The 20,943-nt window shown below is 36.7% G+C and overlaps 1 protein-coding gene across 1 annotated transcript in view; it reads right to left on the reverse strand.

The window, feature by feature from the left end:
- AFF2 (AF4/FMR2 family member 2) overlaps window positions 1-20,943 on the reverse strand; it is a 587,647-nt gene that overhangs the window by 192,227 nt on the left and 374,477 nt on the right. The window contains exon 8 of the mRNA XM_028523486.2: window positions 11,116-11,212. Within this exon, the coding sequence (XP_028379287.1) occupies window positions 11,116-11,212 (97 nt within the window). The remainder of the gene's footprint in view (window positions 1-11,115; window positions 11,213-20,943) is intronic.

Consider the following 20,943-nt stretch of genomic DNA (forward strand, 5'->3'; position numbering starts at 1 on the left):
TGTGTCTGATTAAAAGTTTGTCAGTTTTGTTTATCTTTTCAAAGAACTAGCTCCTGGATTCATTGATCCTTTGAATTATATGTTTTACTTTCTATCTCATTTAATTTTGCTTTGATCTTGACTATTTCCTTCCTTCTACTGGCTCTGGGCTTTGTTTCTTGTTGATCCTCCAGTTCTTTCTAGGTGTCAGGTTAGTTTATTTATTTTAGATTTTTGTATCTTCTTTAGGTAGGCCTGTATTACTATGAACTTCCCTCTCAGGACTGCCTTTGCAGTGACCCACAGGTTTTGGTGTGATTTGTGCTCATTTTCATTTTTTTCCACATATTTTTTATTTATTCCTTGATTTAATTGTTAAATAATTCATTATTTAAGGACATGTGATTCAGACTCCATTCCATGTATTTGAACATTTTTGAGTTTTTACTTGCAGTTGGTTTCTAGTTTCAAGTCCTTGTTATGTTGAGAAAATGGTTGATGTGATTTTGATTTTCTTGATTTTGTAGAGGCTCATTTTGTGTTCCTACTGTGTTGTCTATCTTTGAAAATGATCCATGTGCATTAGAAAAGAATGTATAATTTGTTTCTTTGCCATGAAATTATCTGTAAATAACAATTGAGTCCATTGGATCTAGAGTGTCATTCACTGACACAATATCCTTGTTGATTTTTTGTTTGCATGATCTATGCATTGTTGACAGTGGAATGTTAAAATCCCCTACAAAGTTGTATTGCTGTCAATCTTATTCTTAAAGTCTTCCAAGATTTTTCTTATATATTTATGTGTTCCTAGGTTGGGTGGACATATTTTACAAGGGTTATATCCTCTTGTTGGACTACTTCCTTAAGTATTATGTAGTGACCTTCTTTGTCTTATGGCCTTTGTTTTGAAGTGTCCTTTCTTTGATATAAGTATCGCTATGCCACTTTTTTAATGTCTTTTGTTTTATTAATGTTTTTTAATGTTATTTGCTTGAAATATTTTTCTAGTCCTTCACTTTCAGTCTGTGTAGGTCTTTTGTTTTGTGGTGAGTCTCTTATAGACAGCATATATGCAGGTCTTGTTTCCTTATCCAGTCAGCTAACCTGTGTCTGTTGATTGGAGCATTAAATTCATTTACATTTAAATGAATGGTTATTACTGATAAGTATTTACTCACTGGCATTTTTCTTTTGGTACCTGTGCCCCACTTTCTTCATCTTCTTAAAGCAGCCCTTTAACATATCTTGCAATGCTGGTTTAGCAGAGATGTACTCTCTTAGCTGTTTTTGGTTTTTGTTTTGTTTTGTTTTTGTCTGGGAAGCTCCTTATTTCACCTTCTCTTTTAAAAGAGAGCCTTGCTGGCTATGGTAGTTTTGGTTGCAGGTCTTTGCTTTTCATTTCTTGGAATATTTCATGTCATTCCCTTCTGGCTTGTAGTGTTTCTGTTAAGAAATCAGATGACAGCCTTATCTGAGTATCCTTGTATATTACTAGTTGTTTCTCCCTTCCTGCCTCTAAGAGTCTGTCTTTGTCTTAAAATTTTGTCATTTTAATTATTACATGTTTTGAGTCATCATCAATAAATAAACAAAAAAAGTGCTGGTGAGGATGCAGAGAAAAGGGAACCCTAGTGCACTGTTGGTGGCAATGCTGACTGGAACTGTGACTGTGGGAAAAATATGGAATTTCCTCAAAAATAAAAATAGAACTACCTTTTGACCCAACAATTCCATCACTGGGAATATACTCTAAGAATCCCACTCACCAAATCAAAATCACCAATTCAAAATAACTTATGTACCCCTGTGTTCATAGCAGTGCTATTTACAATAGCCTAGTGTTGGAAACAGCTTAAGTGACCATCAGTAGATGGATGGATTAAAAAACTGTGGTACATTTACACAATGGAATACTACACAGCAGAAAAAAGAAATAACTCCTACTTTTTGTGACAGCCTGGTTGGAGCTGGAGACTATTATGCTAAGTGAAATAAATGATTCAATGAAAGACAAATACTATATGATCTCACTTACAAGAGGTATGCAATGAACAAAATAACTAACAAGCTAAAAGAACCAGAGACATGAAACATGGTAATGGTGCAAAGAAGGGGAAGGGAACAGTTAAATAACATATATGAATGACCCATGGACATGGACAATGCTGTAGGGATTGACTGTGGGAGCAGAGAGTGGACTAGGCAGAGGAGAGCAATGGGGAAAATTGGTACAACTATAATAGAATAAATGAGAGTAATAAAAAAATAAAAAGAAAAATAACATGCTTCTGCCAAATAAAATGTTCATTGAGAGTGGAGAGACAACCTATGATGTCTAGCCACTTTCTCGAACCAGGAGGTAGTGACAAGGGAAACATGGTGATACCTTTTCCTTTCAGTACTCCAATTCAGCTCAACTTAGTGATCCCCAGGTCCCCAGGAGTGGCTGCTAACCCCCTGATTTCCTTTGTATAGAAGCAGATATGTCCCATGTGCTCATTGTGGAATAACCGCTATGATCACCCCTGTTCTCCATGAGAGTTATCTATTCTGAAGAACCAGCCTCTATCCATTCAGTTTCTGTTTGTTTTGTGGTCAAGTAGCTGACCCTCACCAATATCTGGTTTAAGATATATTGTGAGAAAACAATTAAGCAAAGCAAAATAGCAAAATGCTCATAGATGGACAATTCACAAATTGTAATGTGTGTTAGCTAGAATCTAGTCATCTGTTATGATAAGCACAACATGTACAAACATTGTGCTTCTTTACATCTCTGTGTGCCCATGACACCTTTTTCGAGATTAAAATAAAAGGCAATCTGAAGATTATAAATCAAAGTATCTGGTACTAAAAATAGAATACCTAATTGCAATTAAAAAAAAAAACATGCATGATTTTAAACAGTTACAGACTTGCCTGGAGCATTTTTTGGAAATTTTTAATAAATTTTAATTTTTAATAAACAGTTAAAGTGAATAGTTTTAGTTTTTGAAGACTCCCAAAATATCTTTAATGAAATAAAAAATAAATCAAAATTCAGAGTGGTATTTCATATATACGCACACAAACACACATACACATATACCAACATATATATAAATATATATAAACATGAAATAGTGTGCCTCTAAAATTATATAAAGATATAGACATGCACCTATAATTAGATATTTTGGGGAGGATAAACATGTACATGAGCTTGTTAACAAAATTTGTTAGTTTTTTAATTGAATTTATTGGGCAACATTGGTTATTAAAAAATTATATAGGTTTCAGGAATACAATTCTATTATCATTACCTAAGTTATGTCTCTTTCCATCCCCATTCATATCCCCTTTACCTAATTGTCTGGAGCACATTTTAAAAATTACATCAGCCATGGCTGGTGTGGCAAAGAGGATTGAGTTCTAGCCTGTGAACGAAAGAGTCATTGGTTCGATTCTCAGTCAAGGCACATGCTTGGGTTGTGGGCCAAGTACCAAGTAAGGGACATGTAAGAGGCAATCACACACTGATGTTTATCTCCTTCTCTTTATCTTTTCCTTCCTCTCTCTCTAAAACTAAATTAAAATATTTGTATTTTTGCAAGTGCTAAGCAATTTCTTATTAATCAAGTCTCTCATAATACAGCCAAATGGGAAACAAAATCTTGTGAATATGAAGGCCAATGTTATTGCATTAACTTAATATGTTATCCTATTTACTTTCTTATCTTTAATGAATAAATTAAAATGTCCTCCCATTCTATAATTGCTGGATAGTTAGAGTATGACAATGTATAGATTTTATTTAGCTACATGCTTCAGGCTTAACAACCCAAACTTGATCATTTTGTGGGGGATTTCAATGAAAGGCAATGACAAACAAATTGTTTAAATTAAAATACTCTATCAAAGTTATTTTGTACCTGGTTTCATCTTAATCCATCTGCTGTTTCTATAGTTCTGGTGGGCTGACCTCTTCTGCTGTGTATGCCATATTGATGTCATTACTGAAGAGTCATTCCCCAGCATTTCTGCTGATAACAAAGTAAATGGAAATGCAAGCAAACTTTTGGGAGGTAACAACTTGTTCAGTATGATGAAGAACTGTGGCTAAAAAACAGGAACAATTACAGCAAACAGGAGTATCTGCTGTCACAACAAATGTATTCACTATATCATGTCAACTTCAAAAGAGTCAGCTGATAGCAGTATTAAAATTTATTGTATCATTTTCATTTTCAAACTTGAAACATAAAAGTGGGCTTGAATTCAACTTGGCTACTATATTTTGAAAATATGACAATAAGAAAAACAGAAACAGAATCATAGATATGGAGATCATTTGGTGGGTTATCTATTGGGAAGGGGGAAGGGAAGGAGAAGAATGGGGGAAAAGGTTCAGGGATTAAGAAGTACAAATTTATAGGTACAGGATAGACAGGGGGATATTAAGAATAGGAAATGTAGAAGCCAAAGACTACATGCACAAACTGTGGACATGAACTAAGGAAGGGGATTTGCCAGAGAGAGTGGGGGTACTGGTTGGAGGGGGCAAAGGTGGAGAATTTGAGACAACTGTAACAGCATAATCAGTAAAATATATTTTAAAAAGAAGAAAAAGAAAGTATGATATGCATCACAGGTACAAGGAACACATTTCAAAGCCGCCAGAATGTTCAGATTTTCTGTTACCATGGAATTTATCTTATTTACAATTATCAAATAACAACCTAGCCTGTAAGATCATCTGCCAATAATAATAGAAACAAACAAAAAAACAAAATTAAGTGAAATGTAAAACCAAAATAAAAAACCTGGATTAAAACCAAGCTGGTTTTTTTTTTTTTTCAGGTAATTAGTAATTTTCAGACAAGTGAACTTATGACGTATAGGGGAAGAGCTCAGAGAATACTATTTTTTCTGTAAATGTTAACATCCTTGAGGTGCCACTCTGTTACTAGCACCTAATCTAAAGGTCCACATACCCCCGGTAACATGCTTTCAATTAAGTGCATGTTTCTAAGGGTACCAGGATAATCTGAGGCAGAAAAAGAGAGATCGCATTAAGTAGAATTGCAAAAATTGGAGCTACTTACAATGATGTAACCAAAAAACAACTCATTAGAATGTTTTTGCCTCAAAGCAAATTGTTCATTTGTTTTTTAAAAATATTTTATTTATTTATTTTTTAGAAAGGGGAAAGGAGGGAGAAAGAGAGGGAGAGAGATATCATTGTGTGGTTGCCTCTTGTGTGCCCCCTACTGGGGATCTGGCCCTCAACCCAGGCATGTGCCCTGAGTGAGAATCAAACTGGCAACCCTTTGCTTCGCAGGTTGGCACTCAATGCCCTGAGCTATACCAGCCAGGGGTTATAGATATTTTTTTAATTCACTAATTTATTTTTTAATTCATTTTTATTTTAATTTTTCTGTTGTTTTGTTCAAATACAGTTGCCCCACCTTTTTCACCATTGCTCTCCCCTGTCTCTCAGTCAGTCACCACCCTGTTGTCCATACCCATGAGTCAGAGAACAGTCGGAAAGGGTAGGAGTTCTTTCTTTCTGTCACACACAGTATTCCATTGTGTAAATGAACCACCGTTTTTTGATCCATTCATTTATTGACAGGCATTTAGGCTCTTTCCAGCACTTGGGTATTGTAAGTAATGCTGCTATGAACATATGGGATGTATAGGTTCTTTTGAATTAGTGTTTCAGGATTATCAGGGTTTAATCACAGCAGTGAGATAATTGGAACAAAAGGCAGTTCCATCTTTAGTTGTTTTATGAAACTCTATGCTGTTTTCCACAATGACTGCACTGGTCTGTATCCCTTGGTATTGGCATAAGAACAGACATGTAGATCAATGGAATGGAATAGGGATCCCAGAAATAAACCCGTGTAACTATAGTCAATTAATATTTGACAAAAGGGAAAGGAACATAAAATGGAATAAAAATAGTCTCTTCAATTAATGGTGTTGGGAGATATAGACAAGTACATGTAAAAAAATGAAACTAGACCACCAACTTGCACCATACACAAAATAAACTCAAGTTGGATAAAAGATTTAAATATAAGACATGATACCATAAAAGTCCTAGAGGAGAACATAGTCAGGAAAATTTCAGATATCCCACTCAGCAATATCTTCACTAGGGCAAGGAATATAAAGGAAAGAATAAACAAATCAGACTACACTAAATTAAAAAGCTTCATGGCTAAAGAAAGCATCAATGAAATGAAAAGGGAACCAACCATATGAGAAAACATGTTTGTCAAGGATACCTGAGACAAGGGTTTGATCTCTAAAATATATAAAGAACTCACATGACTCCACACCAGGAAGACAAACAATCCGATTTTAAAAAATGGGCAAAGGACCTCAACAGGCACTTCTCCAAGAAGGACATACAGAGGGCCCATAGACTTATGAAAGGATGTTCAGCATCACTAGCCATTAGGGAGATGCAAGTTAAAACTACCATGAGCCCTGGCTGTTGTGGCTCAGTGGTTGAGTGCCAGCCTGCGAATCAGAGGGTCGCTGGTTTGATTCCCAGTCTAGGGCACATGCTTGGGTTGTGGTCCAGGTTCCCAGCTGGGGGCTCATGAAAGGCAACCACACATTGATGTTTATCTCCTTCTTTTTCTCCCTTCCTTTACCTCTCTAAAAGATAAATAAATACAATTTTTAAGAAAGGAAAAATCATAATGAGATACCACTTCACACCAGTCAGAATGGCCATCGTTAACAAATTCACAAACAAGTACTGGCGAGGTTGTAGAGAAAGGTAATAGCTTTTTATTGGAATATGTCTCTATGAATGTAGCAACTAGGTTCTGAGAAAGTTTCTAAACATAATGTCAGCTTAAACCACTGGTGTGGTCTGGTCCCTTGGATGCATCACTTAATGCACCAAAGAATTTGTATGCTTTTCTCTTATTCATCCTGCCACAAGTAGAATGATTCTGCAATTCTGTAGCAAAGACCACAGATCCAAGCTTACCTTTAAGGTTTTATGCAAGGTTCAAATGAGACACAATACCTTGTCATAAGGCCTGGCACAGAGAAAGGGCAGCTCTCAGCACTCCTCCTAAATTTGTGAAGGTATGAAGGCCCAATTATATGATGAGATAAATTAACTGTATTATCTACATGGTACTGTGTTAAGTCACTTGAAAAGAAAATGATTTTGGCAGTCCATCAATAAGTTAAACATAGAATTACTATATGACTTAACAATTCCACTTTTGGGTAGAAGAATTTAAAATAACTTAAAAAATTCATCTCAAAAGAACTGAAACACATGTTCCAAAAAATTCTTGGATACAAATGCTCATAGCAGCACTATTTTCAAAAGCCAAAATGTAGAAACAACCAAAATGTCAATCAAGTAACTTATGGATAAACAAAAAGTAATGCATGTATCTAACAAACAAGTGTCTAACAGAATATTATTTAATCATAAAAGGGAATGCAGTATTGATGCATGCTACAACATGGAAGAACTAACAAAACATTATGATGAGTGAAAGTGTCAAACGAAAGGTCACATGTTGTATCATTTCATTTATATAAACTAGGCAAACCCATAGAGACAGTAAGTAGATTAGTGGTTGTCAGGGGCTGAGGGAACAGGGAAATTTGGAGTAACTCCTTAATATTTGTGGGTTTTTCTTTTCTGTTGATGTAACTATTCTGGAACTAGTGATGGATGCACAGCCTTGTGAAAGTATTAAATGTCACTGAAGTGTATACTTCAAAATGGTTAATGTTATGTTATGTGAATCTTCTCACAATAAAAAAAGAAAAATTATTTCAATCCATGCATCTTTGAAAAGAAAGTTTGTCCTCAGAAAGCCAGAGTTCACCAAACATAGCTGTCACTGTTGCTTCCACTACTACACACACATTCTTTCTTGTTCTTTAGCCTTTCAACCTTTTCACTTGTCCTCAATCCCTATAAGCAGGTTTCATTTGCAAATGTTTATAACCTCGTGCTCACTTCTTGCTTCTTGGGCCCAGTTAAGGGGAATAAACCATCATCTTGCTTTGCTTTATATCTTCCAGTTAAACCTTTCTTTTAAATAATAAAGCTTCATTGAGGAAGGCATGACTGGTCTAAGGATGGCATGCCATGAAAATCTTCTGACTCATCAACTGGGATTATTCAAGGGTGGCAGGACTTACACAAAATCACCACATATATACTAAAATGCCAGATAATTTGGGCCAACAGACTGGATGCCACTTCTTCAGGTAAATATGAAAAACAATAACTTAAGAAGGTAAAAAGCAGATTGAATTTATATAATCATAGAGAGGAAATCAATATGCAAAATCTACATTCACATTGTTGATTAATGCTTTAAACATGTCCATTAAAAAGTAATGTTACATGTGTCAGAATCAATGGCCTGTTGTTGTTTGTTTGTTTGTTTTATTCACCAATACAAAGCTCCTGTTATTGGAATATTAAATGCAGAATGCAGAAATAGCAAACATTGGAATTTAAATGTGCATTTTACATTTGTGTTGAGGCCCATGACTCAAGTATGAGAGGGACTGTTTGCATCCTGTATATTAAATATACTACATGCCCTTGGGAGACAGTTGTGTTTGTTCTTTTTTTTTAAGACAAAAAACATGTATGAATGACCCAGAGACATGAACAACAGTCTGGGAATTTACTGTGGGAGTGGGGGATGGGATGGGCAGAGGAGAGCAAAGGGAAAAATTGGGACAACTCTAATAGAATAACAATAAAACTGATTTAATAAAAATTATATGAATTAGTTTATTTTCATGGCCTTTTGACATCTGCTGAAATGTGGGTCCATGGTAGGGCTGTGGGGTGCTTCATATCTGCCTCCCTCCTGAAGTCCTGTTTACCACTGGAGAAGCTAAAAGTGTATTTAGAAAGGCATGTTCCCAGTAACAGTGAAAGATATTTGGGGCGCAAGCTGATGGCATCAAATACACTGATTTGTCTCTTCATTCATCCTGTTCTGGCTTCAGAAAAATAAGGCAGTTGCTAATGAAATTGTTGTCATTGTGTATAGTTTCTGTACCCTGAATATTCTTGTTAGAGATCTTATTCCTGGTCTTGTTTCTGTTCTAAAGGCTCATCAAGTTCTTTTTTTCTCTGGACATGGAATCTAGATTTCAGTTTTAAAACCAAATTTGTACTCTTGATCCCGGAACCCTAATTTCCTTAACAAGTTGCTCTCTGGAATCAATCCCAGGGTTGTTTGCAATGTTGTGATGAAGGTGTATAACTGGGAGGAAGTATAGCTGGTTGTGATACCATCTACCTCACTACTTTGACTCTTCACTACAGGGTGATCTTTCTTTTGGCTTGCTTCTATGTGCTCCTCACATTATGATTTTTCTGGACTTGGTGCCCAGCTCTTCAATTCTGAAACAAAATCTGGACTTTAGACTCTTCAATGTCTATTTCTAAAGCAAGTTGTTGCTTGGTAGCATAATCTGGGTAAGGGTTTTGGTTGAATATTTTGATAAAGATTTTTAATTGATCTTTGGTAAATTTAGTACAGCTTCAGCTATGATTCATTGTGATTGGAGAGTTGCCTTGAGCCATGTTGGAAGAGAGAAGTCTCAGCCTTCAGCTGGGAGACAGAAGCTTGGTGGTGAGGCTGGTTTTATAAAAATTGTGTCTATTCTTGACAATGCACCAAAGTTGTAATGATTTAATTTGTACATATTATCAAAAATGCAGTGAGTCCTCTCTCTCAGGAGGATGTCCATGCCTTTCTTTCTCCACGGGTGTGTATCTCCTGAACTCTAAGTGTTCCCATAAGACTTGCAACCAGTGGAACAATGAGTAGCAGCAGCTTGTCTTAGGCTAACCCCTTGAACCTATCTGCCCCTTTTCTCTGACTTTCCAGTGAGCCAAAGCAGCTCATCTAGGCTCTTTCCTGTTGCTTCCTCTGTCCTAAGTCCCAGCTGTAGGGGGGAGAAAACTGTACTTGAACAATGATTAAAATAAAAAATAAATAAATAAATAAATAAATAAATATCCTGTCAAAAAAGTAAGCAAATTAAAGTGGAGAAAGTAAAGGACATATAACATTGAAGATGTATTCAATTTTAGAATTATACAGAATGGTAGGAGTTCTAGTGTGATAAACAACTGTAGATGTAAATGAAATAGGTGAGCCTTGAGATTTTCCTAAGCTTTTCTTTGCAGGTTCCTCACAAAATATTTAGTGTAATGGAATTCCATGTTTGTTAACTATCTTAAAATATCAGTGCATGAGCACTTTTTAAAACATTCTGGTTTCATTCAGTCTTACAACCTAGCAGACTTCACTGTAAAAGGAACTTGGTCAGGGCTTTAAAAAAAGACAGTCATTCTGTGTTCCTAATTTGAGGTTATAAGCACACCTAGAAGGACTTCACATGTATGATAGTCCTCTGCCACAGAGAAAACACACAAGCATCATTGACACCATACACTATATTGCCATTTTCATGATTCATAAAAGATAAAAAAAGATACTTGGCCTTTTCAAATCAAGAATCCAGTCTCACTGGACATTCTGCAAACACATTTTTTTTCCAATTTTAATTTAGTGGTAAGTATTGTAAATGTTTGTAATGCAGAATGGAAGTAAGGCATCAGCAAGCTTTTGCCACATGGTTTTTTGCCTGAAGTTTCATGTAAGCTGTAAGATGCTGGGTGCTGATTCTTAGCTGTGTTCTGAAGTGGAGCACATGGTAAAGGTGAATGAAATAGCATTTACATTTTAATTAATTAATGAGTGTGGGCTCTAAGCCTCACACTGTAGTCACTAAAGGAAATTTACACCTCATTCAAAACAATACTTAGCCCAAAAGAGGGAAAGACAATTTCAATTGCTTACTGGTGACCAGTATTGTATATGCCAAGAAGAAAGCAATGGAAAAGGTGAAAGCTCTTTTCAAGTGCTCAGCATCTTCTTACTGTAGTTTTAAGGAAAGTATAAGCTGATGCAACCTGTTTCAGAACATTATGCCTTTGTTTCTTTCTCTCTCACCAAAGACCAGACATGAAGTAGAGAGTAGACTTGTGGATGGCAAAGCCATTCCAGTTCCTTTTGCTCCCACCCTTAGGTCCCAAACCAAGCCCTAAGCTGTTCCTACCTGGTAGAATTCAGTGGCAATGCACTGAGTGGTCAAGATCTTCATAGGCACAAGGTCATCTTCATCACTGTTCAGCTTCAGGTCATCCTCAAGCATCCTACAAAATATACAGTGTTGTTTACATTAGAAAGTGTATTTTCTAAATCATCCTTAGGTACAGCTTGAAATGATAAAATATTGTAGCTACAGTTCAAAAGCTGCAATTGTGTTAAAGGTGCAGAGAGAACCAAGGATTTTTCAACTAATTAGATATTTGAGTTCTTATATTTGTGTCATTTTCTGCACAAGTCTTCCCTATCTACCTTCCCATAAATGAAGTGGAAAAATGACTATTTCAGATCTCCAGATATGACTGGAGTTAATACATTTTTACTACTGAAAGTGTAATAAATGTACTGATCAGTCACTGTGGAAGTGGGGCATGACATTGGATCTCTACAGAAAAAGATGTTCCAAGTCCCCCATGAAAGAGTAAAGGTATGATAACAACCCCTAGCTCCAGCGATTGGTGTCAAAGCCTGCTGGGGCTCTCTAGATGATAGGCAAAAGGCCCAGTAAACTAGTGTCCTCTGCACTGTGGCAACTTAGTGCCCTCAAAATTGCTGGGAGATAAATGGCTAGTCACTAACTTTTTGATATATGATTTCTTTCTGTAAAATTTGATCCAAGAGATGTAAGTTCATGATATGGATAAGAAATATTTCTCCCTAAGGCAAGGTACCTGAAAAATATGAGTGTATGAAACTTTGGTGATGAAATGGTACCTTCAAAATTGTTTATCAAACACATGGGGCCTTTTGTTTCTACAGGAATATTAATTCCAATGTGACTTGCTCTTTGTATAAATTTGAGCTACAGAGGGAAGAATATTTATTATCTTAAAATTCTGGTTACACATCCTTCAAAAAGCAATTAGTGTTAATAGTTTTGGTGTTAATTAGTGTTAATAATTTCTGGTCATGAAATTCTTTATGTTCCTTGTGTATCTGTGTGTGTGTTAATACAGGTAGGCAATGACTATGTGTTAATTTATACCAAGTTTTTATCAAAATAAATAATAAACAATTCCTATAATTTAAAGAATTTATTTCTGTGTCAGAGAAGGTGGTACTTATCTGACCAGGACCAGTCATTTGGATAATATGAAGGAGATGCTGTTTTAGCCACATTTTCTAAATGGAAACACCAAGGGAGGAGGAAGAACTTGTTAATTATCACACAGCTAGGAAAGCATGAAACCCATTCCACCTTCAGCTGGAACTTGAGAGTATACAATATTTTTCTAGAGGGTATAAATTATAAAAGATGGTATATTAAATAAATAAAATCAACAGCAAAAACAAAAAAAACCCAAAACAAAAAAATATTGATATATTGGGATTCAATTAAATATATTTGGATTAAACTACTGGCTAATCATACATTCTAATATCTTGGGTAAATCATTTACTACCTATGAGCCTCATCTGTGCTTTTCATCTGTTAAATAGGATGATAATTAAACTTTTGCTTGTGAAATGCTTTATGAAAACACAAAATTAATGCAGAGTATCATTGTTAATTTGGACATATATTATCACAGAAATGATGTACACCATTAATATTACTAACAAGTAACCATAAGTAAAGTCTTCAATGTGAGGCCATGGTGACTCAGAATGGTCTCATGGAGTCTCAAAGGTGGATCCAGAAATGGGTTCATGGTCTTCACTACTCTTCTTCTTGTAGAACTAGCACATCCAGAACCAGAGTGTGAAAAGCTAAACTCAGCTGCTATTTTACTTTCCAATCAACCCTATATAATTTTAACATGGAAATTAAAGGCCCTCAGCCATACAGTTCTGAAAATAGAAAGCCAATCCACATAGTGATTGATGTTAAACACCCTGGTGTAACAAGATTGGTATATATTTGGTTGTTAATAAAGGACAATTTGATGTGTGTATTGAAGTCCCAGTGAACTCAAGTCAAGAAAGTAACTAGAAAGGCAAACTATCATTAGTCATGTCTAGAGGTGTTAAACACTGATTTCATTCCACTCTTTCCCTGACCTATTGAGGTTTTTAATTGAATATACATGTACTTGTTTGTTTTCCCATTCATAGCTAATGATGAACATTACTCTAAGGAAAGCATAAGATTATAAATGATTTTGGATTTAATTATTATAGCAGCACTATTCAAATTCATTGTAGTTAAGGTAGTCTCAGCATAAAAATGGTAATCTCTTTTAATGAGGTTATAATTCCACAGACAAATTCATAACATACCAGATATCCCAAAATATGAAAAAACACACTCATATAAATGTAGGGGTATGTGTGTGTAATCTTATAAAAAAACAGCAACAATGATTATTCTTCCACATTTAAATTAGATGAAAACAGAACAAAGTAGATGTCTTGAGTGACTTCGGATATTTGTTCAGGGTTTAATAGTTTACAATGTCTGTCTTTGTGTGAAACTCTCTGTTTTTATGTTTACTATCACTTGTAATTTATATAGTACTGAGAAGTAAAATAGTTCAGAAAACGGTGTCAACAAAATCAAGTCCTTGCCCTGAAGAGGTGATCCTATAAAAGCTCACATTTAAAAAAATGGGGAAGATGAGATAGAATGAACAAAAAGAAGACTAGGGGTATCAGAAAAGGGAGAGTTGTTCTCAGGGTCTTGTCTATTTCTAAATCTCTGAGCCTCAGGCTGAACTTGGTGGCCTAAGAAGTCTCTTTCCACTGGGACATACTAGGGCACTATGAAGTGACAGGCCTTGTGTGACTTTTAACCATAAACCTTGTCATTTCACATAGTGGAGTGCTTAGGTGGCTTTGAGGAGGAAAAAATAGAGAGCTTGAAACATTAGTACAGAAGTTTTTATGGAAACGAAGCCTTCAGTAGAGGCAACGTGAGTTTAAGAGCGAAGGCTTGGGAGCCAGACAGCAGACCTGAGTTTGAATACAGGACTTTCTAAGAGGCATGCTCTATTCTATTTTATTTATTTATTTATTTATTTATTTATTTATTTATTTATTTATAGACAGAGGGGAAGGGGGAGAGAGAAACACCAATTGCCTCTCATGTGCCCCCTACTGGGGACCTGGCTCACGACCCAGGCCTGTGCCCTGACTGGGAATTGTACCAGCGACCCTTGGGTTCACAGGCTTGTCCTCAACCCATTGAGCCACACTAGCCAGGGCTAGGTATGCTCTCTTGAACTAGATAATAAAAACTCTTTGAATCTCAATTTTCTCACATGTTAAAATGGACAACAGTAACTATTTTTGGAGAATTTTTGGGAGAATTATAAAAAGAAAGTTCATATAAATTACCTAGGAGTAAATATAGGCAGTTGTTTTCTTCTTGGATATTATTGCTATTATTGATATTATCATTACCTGAGAAATGGTGCTATAGAGGTTGGACCAATAATTTTTAAAAAGCTGTGGTAGTGACCCAAAGACTAGCAGAGGTATCAAGGAACACATATCATTGGAAGCTCCTGACCAGATGAACAGAGGTTCTGAGATCCTTCAGGAGTTTTGAAAGTTTCAGGGCTTGAACTTATTCTTTCAGTAAGGTCTAAACCCATCATGACTGTTTTGACTTTTCTGAGATCTTGTTAGAATACTTAAGATACCCTGAAGTTTTGAAAGTTTGCTGTAAAAGAAACACACAGACACTTCCAAATGAGAGTTAAAAAAAAGAACATCCTCATGTCCTGCTATTTATAAATGTGCAGTTACCTGAAGATCCAGAGAAATAGGCCAAGGGTGGCTCCCACTGGAAGTTGTGTTTTCCTTGGGCACCTTGTCTTTTTCTGGCCAGCCACTCTTAGGAGTCAGTTGCAATACATAACTGGCTCTGACCTTTGTGTGTGTATAAGACTGGGTTTCAGAGGCTGTTAATTAATTCAGAACCCTTACTCAAAATCAACTTTTGGAACCATGAATATGTAGGTTGCAAGTGTATTTTGTAAATTATAAAATTGGCCTTCTGAGAAAATAGGTCATCAGGTGCACTACTTGATACTGGCTGGGTTACAGGTTCCAGGTATCTATAACAATAACTTCAGTATAGATGATTGATGCTCAGATCAATCCTGGATCTTTTTTTAAAGATTTTATTTATTTATTTTTAGAGAGGGAAGGGAGGGAGAAGGAGAGAGAAACATCAATGTGCGGTTGCTGGGGGCCATGACTTGCAGCCCAGGCATGTGCCCTGACTGGGAATCAAACCTGTGATGCTTTGGTTCGCAGCCCGCACTTAATCCACTAAGCTATGCCAGCCAGGGCTTCAACCTTGGATCTTATAATTAGAAGTGCCTGTGTTAATCTATTTCACCTTGTCACCCAGTAGCTGCAACACCTCCAACATATGGCCATAAGCCATTGTTTGATGGATAGAAGACAGTATATTTCTACTGTTCAGTAACCTGAATTGTTAGAAAGTTCTGCCAGTTAGGAATTTTCCTGTCCTTTCTTGTATCTTCCATGTGGAAGCCCAAGCCATGTTACTTATAATCCACTCTTGTAAGATAGACTTGGAATGTTGTTGGAGATATAGATGGTGTTGCTATCTCCATTGTGCAGAGGAGGCTGTTTCACACAGGTTTTAGGCTCAAAATAAAAATTAGGAGCCATAGCTTCATCTAAGTTATTTTGGGGACTTCAGGAGAATAGTTTAAATGATCATTTTCTTCATGACAATCAGAGTAAGTTTTTATGGCTTTGAATGAATAACAAACCTGATCTGGGTTGAGCATTTTAGTCTGTGGAATTCCTCAAAGCTTCTGCCTTCTCATAAGACAGTGTCTTACTGTGGGCCCTCTTCTGGAATAGTAACTTAGCCCTATTAACTCCTTAAAGAGCACTTCATCTTCATAAAATAGGCTGGGAGGAATAAAATATGACAGGTTTAGAATTACTGAGGGAATTATATATTTTCCTTCCTAATGCTTTGTATTGTCAGCAGCATTGAATCATTTGTTGGTAGTAAGGCAGGTGATGAGAAAGAGGTGTTGATATTTGTCAAAGCATTCATTCTGTCTCCCTGAGGTAAAGGTGTGTGGGCTTTTCCTCAGGAGAAACTGCATTTAATATTCTCAAGTTTTTCACTTAAAAGTCTGATTCTATGACCACTCACCTGAGAATCATGAAAAATTCCAGTCTGATGGGTGTGGCAATGACCAACAGTAGAATAAACTTCCAAGATCTATTGGGTGGGGTGCTCTAGTTAAGTGCCACCTAGTGGTCCTTCTGCCTGGGTCTATACTAGACTGTGTACCCTGCCATGGGTGTGCAAACCAGAGAAGGAGTGTCTTATGTAGCCGATGTCCTTCTAGGGGTTTAAAAAAGTGAGGATCTTATTAGGTTACTCTGTTTCATCAGCAAAAGAATTTGGAGTTCCTGTGGGGACAATCTAGTCCAGGATTGTCAAACTGAGGACCTCAGACTAAATCAGCCCTCCTTCTCTGTTCTTGTACTGTCTGTGAGTTAAGAAAGGTGTTTTTCTTTAATTTTTAAAAAGATTTTGTTTATTTATTTTTAGAGAGGCGAAGGGAAGGAGAAAGAGAGAGAGAGAAACATCAAAGTGTGGTTGCTTCTCACATGGCCCCCACTGCGGACGTGGCCCGTAACCCAGGCATGTGCCCTGACTGGGAATTGAACCTGCGATGCTTTGGTTTGTAGCCCACGCTCAATCTACTGAGCTACACCAGCCAGGGCTAAGAAAGGTTTAAATGGCTGAAAAAAACATCCAAAGAATAATATTTCAAGACACATGAAAAATATATGGTATTCAAACTTCATTATCTATAAAATTGTATTGGAACACAGCCATGCCAATTCATTTACATATTGGTTATGTTTTTGTGCTACAATGGTTGGGTTCAGTAGTTGTAACAGAATATATGGCTTGAAAAGCCTGAAATGTTTATTGTCTGAGTTTTTATATAAAAATGTTTGCTGCTTTAACCAATCAATGGTTTTTGAATTCTTTTAAAATCAAGAATACTCTCCCTGCCAGATGAAGCCTTACAAGGAATCCCAAATGAAAAAGAGATTAAAGCAGTGTTTTTTAGTCACAACCACGTTAGGAGGGACCTCTGGAGTGCCCCAAGGATTAGAGGAATAGAGCATGAAAAAAAAAAACCCATCATCTAGTCAAGTAGTATGTTTTGGAGATAATTGTGGCTCCATAGATATTGTAAACAATTTAGTTAGAAAACCTGAATTTAAGTAACTCAACCTCTCTGAATGTCAGTTTGTGCCTATGTACAATGGGAAAGAACTAATGTCTATTCAGAGACTTGACAAATGCCAAATAATTTTGCTTGGCCACAGTGATGAGTACATAAAAGGCAACAGGAGAAACAAAGAAAAGACTAGGAGTCCCAGCCAAGAAGGAGGCATAGGTAGAAACACTTCACTTCCTTGCACAACCAAAAGGATACCAACCAATTTAAAAATAATAAACAACCAGAACTTCCAGAATAGCAAACTGCATAGAAATTGACAACCAAAGAGTTAAAGAAACATTCAGCCAAACTGGTAGGAGGAGCAGAGATGGGGAGCCAAGTGGGTAGAGAGTACATGTGGAAAGACAGCAGACTGTGTGGGTGAGAAGGGCCTGCATCACCCAGAAACTAGACTCAAAACATTAAGCTGTAAAATAATGTGGGGTTTCAAAGTTGGGAGAAATTCCCAGTCTCACAGTAGAGTTCATTGGAAAGTGGGGATAGAGTGGAACAAGCCAGTGGCATTGTTCCCTCTCTTACCCCTTCCCCACAGACAGTGCCACAACACAGCAAAGAGGGCCACCCCACCCTGGCAAATACCTACGGCTCCCCCCTACAACATAACAGGTGTGCCAAGACAAAGAAATATGGCCCAAATGAAAGAACAGATCAAAACTCCAGAAAAAGAGCTAAGCAATAAGGAGATAAACAACCTATCACAGGCAGAGTTCAAAACACTGGTAATCAGGATGCTCATAGAAATGGTTGCATATGGTGACAAAATAGAGGAAAAAGTGAAGGCTATGAAAAGTAAAATAAAGGAAATGTATAGGGAAACAACAGTAACGGGAAGGAATCCAGGACTCGAACCAACAATCTGTAGTAGAAGGAAGAAATAAACATTCAATCAGAACAGAATGAAAAAACAAGAATTCAAAAACAAACAAAAAAAAAAATGAGGAGAGCCCTGGCTGGTGAGACTCAGTTGATTGAGTGCTGGCCTGCAAACCAAAGGGTTGCTGGTTCAATTCCAAGTCACGGCACATACCTGAGATGCAGGTCAGGTCCTCAGTAAGGAGTGCATAAGAGGCAATCACACATTGATGTTTTTCTCCCTTTCTCATTCCCTTCCCCTCACTCAAAAAAAATAAATAAAAATATTTAAAATAAAAAACATGAGGAGCCTCTGGGACAACTTTAAGTGATCCAATGTCTGAGTCATAGGGCTGCCAGAAGAAGAAGAAGAGCAAGAAATTGAATAATTATTTGAAAAAAAATAATTCAGAAGAACTTCTCCAATCTGGTGAAGGAAATAGACTTCCAGGAAGTTCAGGAAGCTTAGAGAGGCCCAAAGAAAATGGACCCAAGGAAGCACACACCAAGGCACATCATCATTAAGTTACCCAAGATTAAAGATAAAGAGAGAATCTTAAAAGTAACAAGAGAAAAGGAGTGAGTTCCCTACAAAGGAGTTCCCATAAGACTATCAGCTGATTTCTCAAAAGAAACCTTACAGGCAAGAAGGGGCTGAAAAGAAGTATTCAAAGTCATGAAAAGCAAGGACCTACATCCAAAGTGACTCTATCCAGCAAAGTTATTCCATCATTTAGAATGGAAGGACAGATAAAATGCTTCCCAGGTAAGGTCAAGTTAAAGGAGTCCATCATCACCAAGCCCTTATTATATGAAATGTTAAAGAGACTTATCTATGAAATAAAAGAAGATCAAAAACTGAAAACAACAAAATGAGACCAAACTCATAACTATCAACAACTGATGATAAAAAAAAACCTAAAACTAAAACTAAGAAAACCACTAGAACAGGATTAGAATCACAGAAATGAGGATCACATGAAGGGTTGTCAATGGGGAGGGTGAGGGGAGAATGGGAAGGAAAACGTACAGAGAATAAAAAGCATAGTAGGTACACATAAAATAGTCAGGTTCAGGTTAAGAATAGTACAGGAAATAGAGAAGCCAAAGAACTTATACATACAACACATGGACATTAACTAAGGGTGCAGGAATGCTGGAGGGTGAGGGGTTCTGGGCAGAGTGGGGAGAAAGGGGTGAAAAAAAACTGGGACAACTGTAATAGCATAATCAATAAAATATACTTACAAAAGACTAAATATCCTTTATCTAGAGTCAATGTGATATATATGGATTGATATATATATTGCATACATAAAACAAAGATAATAAATAATAGGAGCCTTGGTGATATGTCTATTGACGTGTATCAAACTGCCACTTCCTCAAACTTGGACTTCCTTAGAACTGATCACATAAATTCAGCACAATACCAATTTTCTTCTCCACAGTCATTTTTTTAAAATTAGGTTTTTGTTTTCTTGGTATATTTCTCTGGGTTCTGTAATTTTTTTTCCAATGTAAAAATTAAAGTTATCATGCAAACAAGCTGCCTAATAGAATTCAGATGGCTTTCAAGAATGTTACATATGCTAAAGGACTACTGTATCGTTTTTAAAATTTTATTTTAATCATTGTTCAAGTACAGTTTTCTCCCTTTTACTCCCATTCCAGCCCGCCCAACCATCCCTACCCACTTCCCTCTCATTACTACCTTCCCCCTAGTTTTTGTCCATGTGTCCTTTAAATTTGTTCCTGTAAACCCTTCCCATTCTCCCCTGAAATTTCCTCTTCTCTCCCCTCTGGTCATTGTCAGCCTGTCCTCTATTTCAGTGTCTTTGACTATATTTTGCTTGTTTCTTTGTTTTGTTGTTTAGGTTCCTGTTAAAGGTGAGATCATATGGTATCTGTCTTTCACTGCCTGGCTTATTTGGCTTAGCATAATGCATTCCAGCTCCATCCACACTGTTGCAAAGGGTAGGACCTCCTTCTTTCTTCTGCTGCATAGAATTCCATTGTGTGAAAGTACCATAGTTTTTTGATCCATTCATTTACTGATTAGCATCTAGGTTGCTTCCAGCACTTAGCTATTGTAAATTGTGCTGCTATGAACATTGGGATACATAGGTTCTTTTGAATTGGTGTTTCAGGGTTCTTAGGATAGAGTCCCAGCAGTGGAATTGCTGGGTCAAAAGGCAGATCCATTTTTAGTTTTCTGAGGAAGTTCCACACTGCTTTCCATAGTGGATGTACCAGTCTGCAGTCCCACCAACAGTGCACTAGGGTCCCCTTTTCTCCTCAACTTCTCCAACACTTGTTATTTGTTGCTTTGTTTATTATGGCCATTCTGACTGGTGTGAAGTGGTATCTCACTGTGGTTTTAATTTGCATCTCTCTGATAGCTAGGGATACTGAACATTGTTTCATGTGTCTTTGGATTTTCTGTATGTCCTCCTTGGAGAAGTGTCTGTTCAAGTCCTTTGCCCATTTTTTTAATTGGTTTCCTTGTCTTCTTAGAGTGTAGTCATGTAAGTTCTTTATATATTTTGGAGATTAAACCCTTGTCTGAGGTATCATTGGCAAATATGTTTTTCCATACAGTTGGTTCTCTTTTAATTTTGATACTGTTTTCTTTAGCTGTGCAGAAGCTTTTAATTTTGATGAGGTCCCATTTGTTTATTCTTCCCTTTATGTCCCTTGCTCTAGGGGACATGTATCATTTC

This window comes from Phyllostomus discolor, chromosome X, assembly GCF_004126475.2.
Source record: "Phyllostomus discolor isolate MPI-MPIP mPhyDis1 chromosome X, mPhyDis1.pri.v3, whole genome shotgun sequence".
Taxonomy (NCBI): Eukaryota; Metazoa; Chordata; class Mammalia; order Chiroptera; family Phyllostomidae; genus Phyllostomus; species Phyllostomus discolor.